The 12,308-nt window shown below is 59.6% G+C and overlaps 1 protein-coding gene across 3 annotated transcripts in view; it reads right to left on the reverse strand.

The window, feature by feature from the left end:
• Nucleotides 1–8,638, reverse strand: part of CACNA2D2 (calcium voltage-gated channel auxiliary subunit alpha2delta 2) — a 136,473-nt gene extending 127,835 nt beyond the window's left edge. For all 3 annotated transcript variants that reach the window (XM_055136517.1, XM_055136518.1, XM_055136519.1), the window contains exon 1: nucleotides 8,485–8,638. In XM_055136517.1, the coding sequence (XP_054992492.1) occupies nucleotides 8,485–8,627 (143 nt within the window). In that variant the 5' untranslated portion in view covers nucleotides 8,628–8,638. The remainder of the gene's footprint in view (nucleotides 1–8,484) is intronic.
• Between the last annotated feature and the right edge of the window lie 3,670 nt (nucleotides 8,639–12,308).

Below are 12,308 nucleotides of genomic sequence, written 5' to 3' on the forward strand. Positions count from 1 at the left end.
GGCTCTGCAGACAGATCCTCTTCTCCAGACAGCCCAACACACTTCCCGTTACCAGCTTACACAGGCTTAACTCTGGGCTGCCTCCTGGAAGGCCCTTGGGAACTGGGTCTCGAGCTGGGGAGAGGGCACAGCACTGGAGAAGAAGCCCCAGAATGTGGGGAGCCAGCCAGTTGGAGGGAACAGTAAGCAAAGGCTGGAGGCAGCTGGGCCAGTGCTGCTTTGGGACTCGCATGTGGGACAGGGTGGGACAGGAGCGCTAGAGACAGCCCCGGCAGGGCCTCAACGGCTGGGCTGAGACGTGAGTTCTGTGCACAGCACACTGGGGCGGGGGGAGGGGGGAGCAGGTCATCGCTAGCCTCAGTGTGAGACACCATAGCAGAAGGGAGACAGCGACTTTTCTCTTTTCTAATAACAGCGCTGGGGGCAGGGCAGCGGTGGGGTGTTTTGTGTTTTGTGTTTGTTGGTTGGAACTGGTGGCAGCTCTAGGCCTGACCTTTAAGGCTTCAAATGCAGCATTTCAGGCAGCGCCTGCAGCAGGAGAGTGCAGGCTGCGAGGGAAGTGAGCAAGGCTGAAATGCCACGTCAGGCTGGGAGCTGGGGGGGAGGGGGCCCACGTATGCGGGGAACACACCGCCCATTTGTGCCCTCCTCCATGGACAAAGGAGGCCCTTCAAGGGTACCCTCCAGTCTCACTGACTCCAGAGCTGTAGAGGCCTCCGGGATCTAGCCCAGAGGTACACCAAAAAGGAGGCGGGGGCTACCACATAGGAACTTTACCCTGCAGTGGGTGCCAAAGGAGGATTCAGATTGCTCCTGTATCCCATGCCAGCCTATTTTTATTGAAAAGAACCAGCTGTAATGACATAGGGCACATGGCAAGGAAGGCCGAGCAGCCTGTGTTGAGCACTGAGAATGGAGTCCTGCCACTGTGTGCAGGCAGCAGACTCAGTTTCCCTGGCCGTACTGTGAGGCACTTGACGGCACACGGCTTCCTGTAGCTGGATGTGTCCTTCCCTGGTCAGGGTACCTTGAAGGTCCAGATGGCACAGGCACCCTTCCCCACAGGGCCCTGCCCACCTCCCAAGCCCTTCACAGTCACCTCTGTCCTTTGCACAATCCCTTCTTGAAATGCAGAGGCCACAGGGCCATCCCAGCACCGACAACACACAGACTCTGAGAATGACAGGTCAGAAAGATGTCCAATCTCTCAGACATCAGAACCCATCAGATCGGGGATCACAGCGCAGCCCTCATGGCCAGCCCTGAGCCCAAAGAGCTTTACAAGTGAAGATCCCGGTAAACAAAAATTTCTCCTTGAAAGGAAGAGGCTTTGCTGGGGGTATCCCCAATACAGAGACATGCAGGGATCAACAACGCAAAGGTTTGGAGGAGGGGTGCTGGGGATTGAACCCAAAGCGTACACTCCATCTCTAAGCTGTATCCCCAACCCTCCCCGCACCCCCACCCCACGCCCTGGCAGTCATGGCTCTCAATCCCAAATTGTACAACTGTCAGCATAAATGTCTTGTGGGAGCAAAACCCCCAAGCTTATAGCAGATGCTCCGTGGGATGCCAGTCGGCAAGCAACTGATGAGAAGCACCCCACTCAGAGGGAAATGTCAACTCAAGGTCACACAGCAAAGTTCCCACGCTGCCTGAGTCCAGACCTCCAGGCCGAGGCTCTGGTGCTCTCCAAGGGAAGGAGCAAGTATCTGCTTTCCTTCACGAAGGACTCCGTGAGTCCCAGCCTTCCACAGCATCTAAATACCATCCAATTTGCAAAAATTTGAATTACAAGGATGCAGCCTCCGTGTTTCCTTTGCAGACTGTCAGTGAGCCAGTTGGTAGGTGATCAAACTTTCCAGCTCAGCCTTAACTCAGGCTGTTCCTGACATGAAAGTTTGCAAAACACTGGTCCTAACAACCAGGCATCTTTATTTCCCACTGCCAGCAACTACCCAGCCGAGTCCTGGCACTAACCTCAAAGGCAGGTGCAAAAGGTGAACACTGGAAGCACATTCTGGGACAGACCGATAAGCTGTGCACACATGCCCACGGCTGCCTTCTTCCACACACAGCACTCATCACCTGAGTGCTGGGTACGTGCAGACATGGTCCCTGCACATCTGTCTATAAACAGCATGTGAATGCACATGCATTTGGGAACATGCTTCCACATGTGCCCGCAGGCAATCGAACACAGTGAACACGCACAGCACATGCTTCCACTCCCACCCACATGCACAGGTCTGCAAAGACACAAAGCATGCTAACACACATCTAACATGTGCACAGGAAGAAACCCAGAAAGAATAACTGGGTCTTGGGTGCCTGACCCAAGGGCCTGGCTGGGAGGTGGGTGCTGTGCTGGGCAGAAAGGGCGGCTGGGTGGCTGGAGAGATAGTACAGCAGGTAGGGAGCTTTCCTTGCACAGGCTGCTTCAGGTTTAATCTCCAGCATCCCATATGGTTCCCTGCGCACCACTAGGAGTAATTCCTGAAGAAGGGGGGCGGGGCGCTGGGGGTGCAGACACTGCGAGATGGAGACCCTTTAGAGATTAGGTCAGGGGCCACAAGCCCTTACTATACCAACCTGTCCCATGTGACCTTCTACCCTTCAACTTTCCATCAAAGGAACCCTGGCTTACAGAATGAGACCCCAACACCAAGAGAAGATGAGAAAGTCCCCAAGGTCATCAACTGGTGAGAGGTGTCACAAAGTCTTCATATGCACCCAGAGCGGCTGGTCCAGAAAGATGGGGGTGCAGGGAAGAGAGGGAGCATGGGGTGGGGGGAGCACAGCATCCAGAGACTGTGGGGGTGGGGCCAGCTTTTCCCCCTTTCACCTCCCTGTGTAAGGAGAGCCATTTCCTAGGCTAGAGAGGATTATGAATCAGCAGGTAAGACCTCCCAGGTCCCTCCCTCTCTGTTCAGCAATTAGGCTGATCAGAGCACAAAATGGGTCAGTCTAAGAAGCAGTTTGGAGGCCCCCAAGGCGTGGTCAGAGCCCAGCGCAGGAGGCTGGAGCAGGATGGTGAGGGGAGGAGGGGACCTGGGGATGTCAGAGCCGCAGGAAGAGCTGAAGGAGGAAACCAAGGCCTGGGGCAGGAAGTAGCTGGTCCAAGGTCACCATTAACCAAGGTGCAGCTGACAGCACTGGGCAGAGTTCACCTTTATAGAGACCCCTGGGACCAAGACAACCCCAGTGGGCGCTCTCTGAGCCTCAACCTGCAGACATCCAACCCTTTCCCTGCTAGACAGGGCTTCTTACACTGAGGCCCCATCCCCATCACCCCTGGGGGCTCCGTCAATGGCACCAGCAGTAGGGGTGGGAGAGAGGCTGATGGCCCCAGAATAGGACCAGGGTGACCCCAGGCATGGTGGCCCAGGGTCTGCCCCAGGAGGCGGCTCCCACCATGCACCCCTAGCTCCTTGCAATGGCTCAAAGAGATCCTTGTGGGGACCTAACCAGTCCCCCAGGGACATCCCTATCCACAGGGTCACCTGCCTGCCAACTCCCTATAGCCACAGGCAGTCAGAGGCTCCTCAGGTTACTGGGGACAAGAGAGGGAGAGGAAGAGAGCAAAAACCACACACACCTTCCTCTGGGAATACGAATATCGATTCTGTAGCTTCTTGTTTAGACAGGAGGCACCAGGGAAAAACCCAACCTGACACCAGAGAAGCAGGCCAGCTGGCTGGAGGGCTGAGGTCGAAAGGGGAAAATCCCCCCACCCTCTGCCCCACACTGAGGCGACCCTCCCACTGTGCCCCCCCCCAGGAGACACGGCCCCCCGTTCCTCCTTTGTCCTGGGACCCATCTTCATCCCGAGCGCTTGGAAGGAGAACAGCAGTTGGGGGGAGTGGGCTGCTGAAAGGGGGGAGGGGAGAGACCACCCTCATTGTGCACATGGACCACGGGCCTGCCTGCTTCCCCTGACCCCCAACTAACAACGAGAATGTGGGTACCCAGCACCCCCTCACCACCACCCCTGCCCGGTGCACACTGCAGGCCAACCCAAGCCCTGGACAAGGTGGTCTGAAGTCCCCTCTGGCCTGATAAACTGCTGAGAGATGCAGCCTCCCGCCTCCACTCATAGTCGCTACCCCATGACCTTCATCTCCATGGGGACAGGACAGGGCGTCTGAGCACCGGTCCGCCTGCCCCCCTGTGCCAGGGCCAGGCCCAAGCATGAAAGTCTCAAAGAGGGGAAAGCACTAGGCAGGGGTCCCCACTAGGGCTCCGATCTACAAAACTGAGTGGGAAAGGTGACACCTGGAGGGCCTCCCCCAGCCGTGACTCCCCATTCTCTTCCACAGACCTGGGCTGGGGCCAGGGAGGTGGCGCATGGACATACACAGGCGTGTGACATACCTTTGCACGTGAGGCTCTGGGTTTGCAACTAACTAACTAAATAACAAAACACAAGCCACAAAGACACAGGGTTGAGTCTTTATTCCCAAACTCCTGGACCCCCTGAGGAGAGTCTGTATATGTGTGGGGCTATGGGCTGGTCCCTTAAACCTTTCTGGCCTCAGTCTCCCGGTCTGTGGAATGGGCATGTTCATGGGCTCTGAACTCAAGGACTTATGTGAGCAGGGGTCTGGTCACACCAGTCTGGAGATCTCCCCGCCAATAGTCAAGCTGGACATTGGGGTCCCTCCCCACTCATGGAACTGATACCCCATGTGGCGGGCACAACTTGAGTTTAGGGTACAAGTGGAGGTGGCTGAAGATGCAGGACGAGGCCCTGAAGGAGGACATGCAGGACAGGAAGAAGTCCAGAAGGTGCCTGGTCCGTAGGCAATGTGAAGACTGGCTGGCAAGGGCCATGAGGCCAGTGCAGGGTCAATGCTAAGGTTGACCACAGCTACCAGGGTCTCCACCCAGAATCCTAATGGTTCTCCAGAGGCACCTTCCCCCATTAATTCCTTCCACGGATCAGTTGATCACATCTGAGGAAACTGAGGCAGGCACAGTGTCCCTTTCCCCACCTCCCTTCAATGGAGACGACATCCTCTGGAAACAAAAGCTTGAGTCCTCACCCGTCTAAACCTGATGCCCAGGAGGTTCCTGGCTGCCTCTTCCCGACAGCTGGCAAGATCTCCCAGCCACACTAGTGGGGTGGAATGGGCAGTGCCCCTGCACATGGGCAAGGGGGAGATGGGGGGGAGGCAGAGTGTAGAAGGGTCCCCACACTGGTGAGCCAGGCCCTTCCGGGGGGCAGAGTGTGACTTTGAACCTGAGGGAGACTCCCTCACAGATTATAAGGGACCTCAATTTAAAAGAGGGGCTGATCTCGTCTCAGGAGGAAGTACCCAAAAAAGCTGGGGGAGGGGCAGCCGAGGGCGCCCTCCCCAATCCTCCACTCTGGGGGTCGTGAGCACCTGGCAGCATTATGTGGCAGCGGCACTATTGGCAGCAGACGGCCAAGCCTCACCCCTCCCTCCTGCAAGAGCTGCGGCAGGTTGTTGGGGGATATAGGGGGCTCAGATTAGTGATGCTGCCCCCCCCAACAGGGAGAGGCACGGGGAGGTAAAGATGTGGGCTCACAGGCCCAGACAGACACACGTCACCCACCATTAACCGTAGCTAGACTGACGCATGCCCTGTCGTGGGCACTGAGGAAAAGGAGCACACACACTCAGCTGTCGTTAATCTACTGGGGGGCCCTCAGGCTCCTCTCCGCTCCCTCCCCCCCAACACCTCTCTCAAAGGAAGAGAGGCACTGGCCAGAGCCCCCACTGGGGCAGACAGGGACAAAAAGGGTGCCCATAGCCAAGGGCTCCACCCCGCACCCAGCCGGATCCCCACAAACCAGGGGCTGGAGAAACCCAGGATGCCAGAGAATAGGGACCAGAGGTCCCAGGGAGACGACAAAGAGGTGGGTCGGGCAGAGGCATGAGAAGAATGCAGGAGCAGGGAGCAAGGCGGAGATGAAGAAGGGTGCGGCGGGGGTGGGGGGTACCAGGGGGAGAGCAAAGAGACTCAGAGGATGGGGGTGGGGGAGCCACGGTGCAGGGCTGATGGCTAGGGCCGAGGCGAACACAGGGAGAAGAGAGGAACAGTGTGTGGCGGGGAGCATGTGGCGTCTCCGCCAACTCACCCGCAGACACCACAAGCACACGCATGTCCCTGCACACACATGGCCTCCTCCCTGTTTGGTCCAGGTGGGGTGAGCCTCCCCCTACCCACTCCGCCTCCCGGAAATCTAAGCCCCGAAGTCCTCTGCCCTCCTCCGCTGCCCGGGGTCAGGCCACTACAGAGATAGTGTGGTCTGTGGACGCCAAACCACATCGGTTTCAAAACCAGCGGTGCGGGAGGCTGGGCCTGTCACCCTGCCAGACACTAATAAGGAAATGACATTCCCATCAAGGACCCTCTCCGCCCGGTGTGTGGGGGGGAGTGTCACCCACTGCCATAGGGTAGAGGGTCCCACGTCCCACTGCGTAAAGCCACCTGTGTCCATGTCTCCGCCGAGCCCAGCCCTAGCGGCCCAGGAGAGTTCAGGGAGGCCATGGCTCACCCCAGGCCGCCACGGTTCTTCACCTCAGTTCAACAAAAGACCCAACTCCAAGGAGCCACTGAGGGACGGGAAATGTTCCCCCCTCCCCTGCTTCACTCCAGGATCAATGGGCGTCCGCATCTGCGGGAGCAGGGCAGCTGAAGGGCGCTGGCTGACACGGCAAACCCTGCGTGCCGTCGCAACATGAGTCACCTCCCCCTGGACCCTCAGAGCTGCGCGGCCCCCATCCCACCCCCACTGTCTAATTACGGTTTGCAAGACATGTCCCAAACCCTCAAATTAGCTCCAACTCTATCGACAAGAGAAGCGCGTCCAGCTGGAAATGTGCCGCTGCCATCACACCCGCCTCACCATCTTCTGGCTGGGGACTGAGGGACAGGTGTCCACCCTCGGGACTCGCAAGGGCCCTCCAGGGCAGACCTGACAGCCAGTGACCTACTGCAGACGGCAAGGAGAGGACATGAGGAGGTACGAGACGGAAAGAGACGAGACTGCTCCTAAACCTTCACCCCAGGAGCTCTGAAGTGGCTGGGAAAAGAATCGTGGCAGTCGGTGCTTGGAGAAAGGAACAACAACAACATAATGCTTTTGCGCTTTTGAAACATCGTGGCTTAAGTCCATTTTCATCGTGGCAGATGAAAGACAATCTCGCACCCACGAGCCCTGAACTTCCATAGGATTTGATTCTCTTCTCCCTGCACGCCACCGCCCCCACCCTCCACACACGCACACAGACACACGCAAAAAATCCAGACGGCTGAGAGAGGACACGTCCGTGCGGCACCTGTAATTTGCCAACTGATCACTCGTCTGAGCACAGCCAGACTGTGCAAGGAGAGCGATGACAAACAGAGCCACTCCGCGCCGTTCCCGAGTTTCCTTTTCCCCTCATGGGCAGAACCTGCAAAGCTGGAGGAGTTGGCAGGTTTTAAGGCACAACCAGGGTCTCCCACCCATGGGTAGAAGCGGCCCAGTGACGCAGAGCCAGTTTGTCCCCTCCCCTGAGCTCAGCCCCTTCCTCGGGCACCAGCAGCTCGGATCCACATTTCCCAAGCCCCAGGCCTGGCCCGGGGGGAAGTGAGCGCAAGGACAGGTGGCTCCTGAGACCTGCAGATAGGTCAGAGCAAGGGGGATGCTTGCTCCGACTCTCCAAAGCCATGGGGTGTGTTGAGGGGGTTGAATCTGGACACTGACATAAAGCTGGGGCACGCGGAGATAACTGCCGTCCTAAAGGCCAATGGACACATGTGGCCAGGCAACCCAGAGGGGAGAAGTCCCTGAGTTCCCGGGTCTTGGGGAGGGGAGGGGTTGGGGAGACAGCGGTTGGCAGAGCCAAGACATGCGGTGGGCGGCGGCAGTAGGGGGCCCCCACCCCTGCACTTGCGCCTCTCCAGAAGAGACCCTCCGCCCCCAGGTGGAGTCCCTCCACCCCGGAGCAGGGAACACTGACCCCCGTCAGCGTGCCCGTGTCATCAGAAGGGGCTCGCATCCTCCGCATCCGATCCTTGCCTCCGAGGAAAAGGCCAATCAAGACAGGTGTGGAGATGCCCCCCACGCCGGCTCTCAAGCGCCCGCTTCCCACCGGCCAGGAAACGTGGGGCAGAGGCACCGCTCCAACTCCCCAGGACAGGGGTCGCTGGCCGCCCCCCACCCCTCACCTCACCCGGACCGCGTCAGGGGACTCAACAGGCAAGCTCGGACCCTCACCCCATCCCGTGATCGGGAGCTCTGGCTCTGCCCCGTCTCGGGGGCGGGGGTGGGATGGGGAGAAAGGGGCACCGCGGGGAAGTTTCGCGACGCAGCCAGAAGCGCCGGGCGCTGCCACCGCCCCCGGGCACAGCGGGCGGCGGGACCCGGCGCCCCCGACCCGGCGTGGGGCTCGCGGCGGGCCCGGGGCTGGCCGCGGGGGCGCGGGGCTCGGCCGGGGGCAGGTCGTGCGGCCGGCCGCGGCCACTTACGTGTGCTGCTGGGGAAAGCTGTAGGCAGCGGCGCCGGGGGCGGCGAGCGGCGCGGGCAGCAGCAGCGCGGGCAGCAGCAGCCAGAGCGGGCGCGGGGGCCCCGCCGGCCGGCGGGCGCCGCAGGTCCGAGCCGGCACCGCCATGTTTCCATTCAAGACGCGGCGCCGCGGGGAGGGGGGACGGCGGCGGCGGCGGCGGCGGCGGCGGCGGGGCGGGGGGGGGGGGGGCGCGGCGGCGGGCGGCGATCCGGTCTCGCCGCCGCCTCCGCTCCCGCGCGCGGGGCCTCGCTCGGGGCTGCACCGGCCGCGGCGCCGCTGCGGCTCGCGTGTAGCGAGGTCTCCGCGGCGCTGGCTCTAAGCGCTGTGCGCGCCCGGCCCGGGACTGGCGCTCAAATAGCGGCCGCCGCCAGCCCGCCGGCGCCGCCCTCCCCTCGGCCGGCCCGCCCCCGCGCGCCCCCGCCGCGGCCACGCGCCCACCCGGGCCTGCGCGCACCTCGGCCCCGCGCAGCCCCGAGCCTGCCCTGCCGGCCCGCGAGCGCGCGCGCCCTGCGCCCCAGCTGCGGAGCCGCTCCCCGCTGTGCGCCCCAGCCCCCGCCTCTGCCACCCGGGGCTCCTCTCCGCCGCCCGCCCTTAAGAGTTCCGGGACCCCGCTGCCCCGGGGTCCAGACGTCGGTGACCCTGCTGGGGGCTCGACCTTCAAGGAGCTTAAGGCCTGGAGAGTCACGGGCTGCGTTGGTGAAAAGACAGGCTTCAGCGGAGCCGGGAAAGAGGGGAGGGTATTGAACCCACACGCCAGTTGCTCCTGCAACCTCCAAGAGTCCTCTCGAGGGAGCTTGGGTGCCCGCAGAAAGAAAGGGCCGGGATCTCCTAGCTCCCGGTGCGACACCGGCCAGAGGGACAGAGACGGACCCCCGCAGCCCAGCAGCCCCGCCATTCCGTCCCTAGCGAAGCAGGCACTCTCAGCAGCTCATCCCAACTCTGTGCCCAAGGCTCACACAGCCTCTACACTACAGTGACAGGACTCTCATCCTGCACAAGCCCATCTGCTCTGGCCTGGAGGGCCTGGACCCCTCTGCTGCTGGGGGGCAAAGGGCACGTGTATGGGTACTGGCTCTGAATGCTGCGGCTTATGGGCTTCGCAGAGCTTGGTTTCTGCCCTTGTGAATGCCAGGGTGGGTGCTGCTTACCCCCCTTTCCAGGAAGAAGTGAGAAAGAAAGGGAGCAGTTGCTGGTTAAAGTGAGACTCCTGCCAGGATAGAGTATCCCTGTGAGCCTTTGCGGTGGCCCTGGGCCCCCAGAGCAGATGGAGAAGTGCTGCGTCCCACCAGAGTGGCACAGGGCAGTGCCACAGTGTCTGTCCACAGGTTCTGAGCTTAGTACAGGGAATGAGGGGCATCCACCTAGGCAGGAGGCCCCACTGCAGACATCGGGACAGGTTCCCTTCTGTTCCTCACAAGGCAGCCACAAGACGAGAGAGGTGACCACCTAGATTAGACTTGGGGGAACAGAGCTTGGGGGCTGGAAACAGGGTTTAGGACAAACCTCACTTGCTCTGCAGTGCAGCCTGGGCTGTCCCCCTCCATCCTGCCCTACACTCTAGCTATTGTTTGAGCAGGAAACCACATTTTGTGTTATTTTTAGGCTATTCCCAGCAGTGCCCAGGGTTGCTCGAGGATCACTCTTGATGGGCAGTGCTCAGGGGGCCATATGAGGTGCTGGGAATTGAACCAGAGTCAGCTGCATGCAAAGCAAGTGCCTTAACCACTGTGCTATCTCGCTGCCCCAGCAAACCACTTTAGAGCTTCCTGTTCCCCTGACCTAAGTCATCAGGACCCAGACTGAAGTTTACCAAGGGACCCCAAACTATGAACCCAACTCATTACTGGAAGAGGATAGGGCAGGATGAGACCCTGAGCCCCAAGCCCCTGACAGGATAGGTCTGGTGAAAACCAGGTCTAATGAACTCTGGCAAATGCCAGATCAACTCAGTTGACAGGAAGCAGGGCCCATCAGTTGCATTTGTGTCCCCCACCCCAAACCTGTGAGCGTCTGAGCAAGGTGATTCATCCAGGTTGGACAGAATGGGGGTTGGTGTGTCCTACGTGGAAGACTCAACAAACCTGGGCTAAGCAGCCCCTCCTAGCCCTTTTCATAGCTCTCCTCACCAGGACTTCGAGAGCCCCCCCGCCCCCCCGTGTGTCTGCCAGACACTGCCCGTGCCCCTGGCCCTGGGGAACCACGCTCCTGGGTGTGCTTTGGGGTAAGTCTGCCTCCCTGGGAAGAGTCAGGGGTGGTTTCCTGTCCTTTGATACCTAGACAACAGTACTATCCCTCAAGGTGCCCAGGCCAGGGGGCAGTTGGATCGTCCAAGCACGATGCAGCAAGTGGGCATTTGTTGTTGGGCATTACGGTTCCAGCCTCCACAGATGTGCACCTAATTGAGGCCACTGGCGCTGAGGGAGAGGCGGGAGATTTGGGTTGACAGGCCGTTAAAGGAAGACAAATAAGGAGGGAGGTAATTAAGAGTAAATGGGTAGTAAGAGTTTACACATTCCAACTTCTGAGGCTCACAACATCCCGGTTCCTGGTGGCTGCTCCCGCACAGGTTCAGATCAAGGGAGGAAAAAAAGCATCCTCTCAGGCGTAGGGGGTTTTCTGGCAGGCATGTTGATGGGTTCAGCAGCCAGGGCTGACCCACCTGGCCTGCATGGTCCATGGGGCCTGTCTGAGGGGAGTGGGAAGGCTGCAGACTGTGGGAGGGACCCTGCCTGGAGGGGGCTAGGCAGATGTCACTTCTGCCTGTGGGCTTACAGGCAGCTAAGGGGTCTGGAAGAGATGGACGGATCTTCATGGAAAACCTACTATGTGCCAAGCAAGTCATGGACATAAGCAAGGAATAAGCAAGTCCTTACGCTGCACAATAAGGGCAGAGGCTGGAGACCTACTAGGGACATCAGATACACCCTAGAGTGCCCAGCTCCGGTGAACCACCCTTTTGCCCTTCCATAAACCCAGGGACTGGACTGTTCCTTGTCTTCTCAGGGCTTCCCCTGCAGTGCCATCTAGAATCCCTCCTTTCGCCTCCACCATAGAATCCAGAGTAGTTACGGGCATAAATGCCACTTATCCCAGGAAACTTTCCTGGACCTTCCCACTCAGCTATGCAGGCCTCCCCAAACATAGCCCCCACTTCCTGTCTCCACCACTCTGCCATCCATACACAGCTGCCTCTGCCATGGGTTCAGGAACTTTTTTCAAGCTAGGACCCAAGTGTCCCTATTCCCTGTAAGCTCCTCAGGGCCTCCACATAGCCAGGTCATTGACAGGCACACGGATGGTTGAAGAGTGGCTCCAGGAGGCTGGGAGATGACCAGAGGGGTCTGTCCTGGGCACAGGAAGTGTTGGCATTGGCATCACATATCACAGGTTTGCAGGAAGTCACTCTGTTTTTCCTCCTTCTTTGACTGTATGAGAGACATGGTACCCACTTGGCAGAGGTGGTCCTGAAGTCCCAATGCATGCCATACCCTGAGGGCAGGAGGCAGGACTCAGTGCCTGGCATGAACTTACTGGAGTGAAGCCAGGGATATGCTCAGGCAGCTCCAAGAAGTACAGGTCCCTCATAGCGGCAATCAGGGGAGGCTTCTTGGGAAAGGAGGAAGGATTCCAGTTTGACTTTGCAAAACAAACAGGATGGAGTGGGCACATCAAGGAGGGAAGCACTGAGGCCAAACACAACCTGAGTCTACCTTCCCTGCACCAGCTTGGGGCAGCTGAGCTGGACCAGGCTTGGCAAGTGTCTTTCTGGATCAGAAGGCTCTATCT

This window comes from Sorex araneus, chromosome 4 (genome assembly GCF_027595985.1).
Source record: "Sorex araneus isolate mSorAra2 chromosome 4, mSorAra2.pri, whole genome shotgun sequence".
In the NCBI taxonomy this organism is placed as follows: Eukaryota; Metazoa; Chordata; class Mammalia; order Eulipotyphla; family Soricidae; genus Sorex; species Sorex araneus.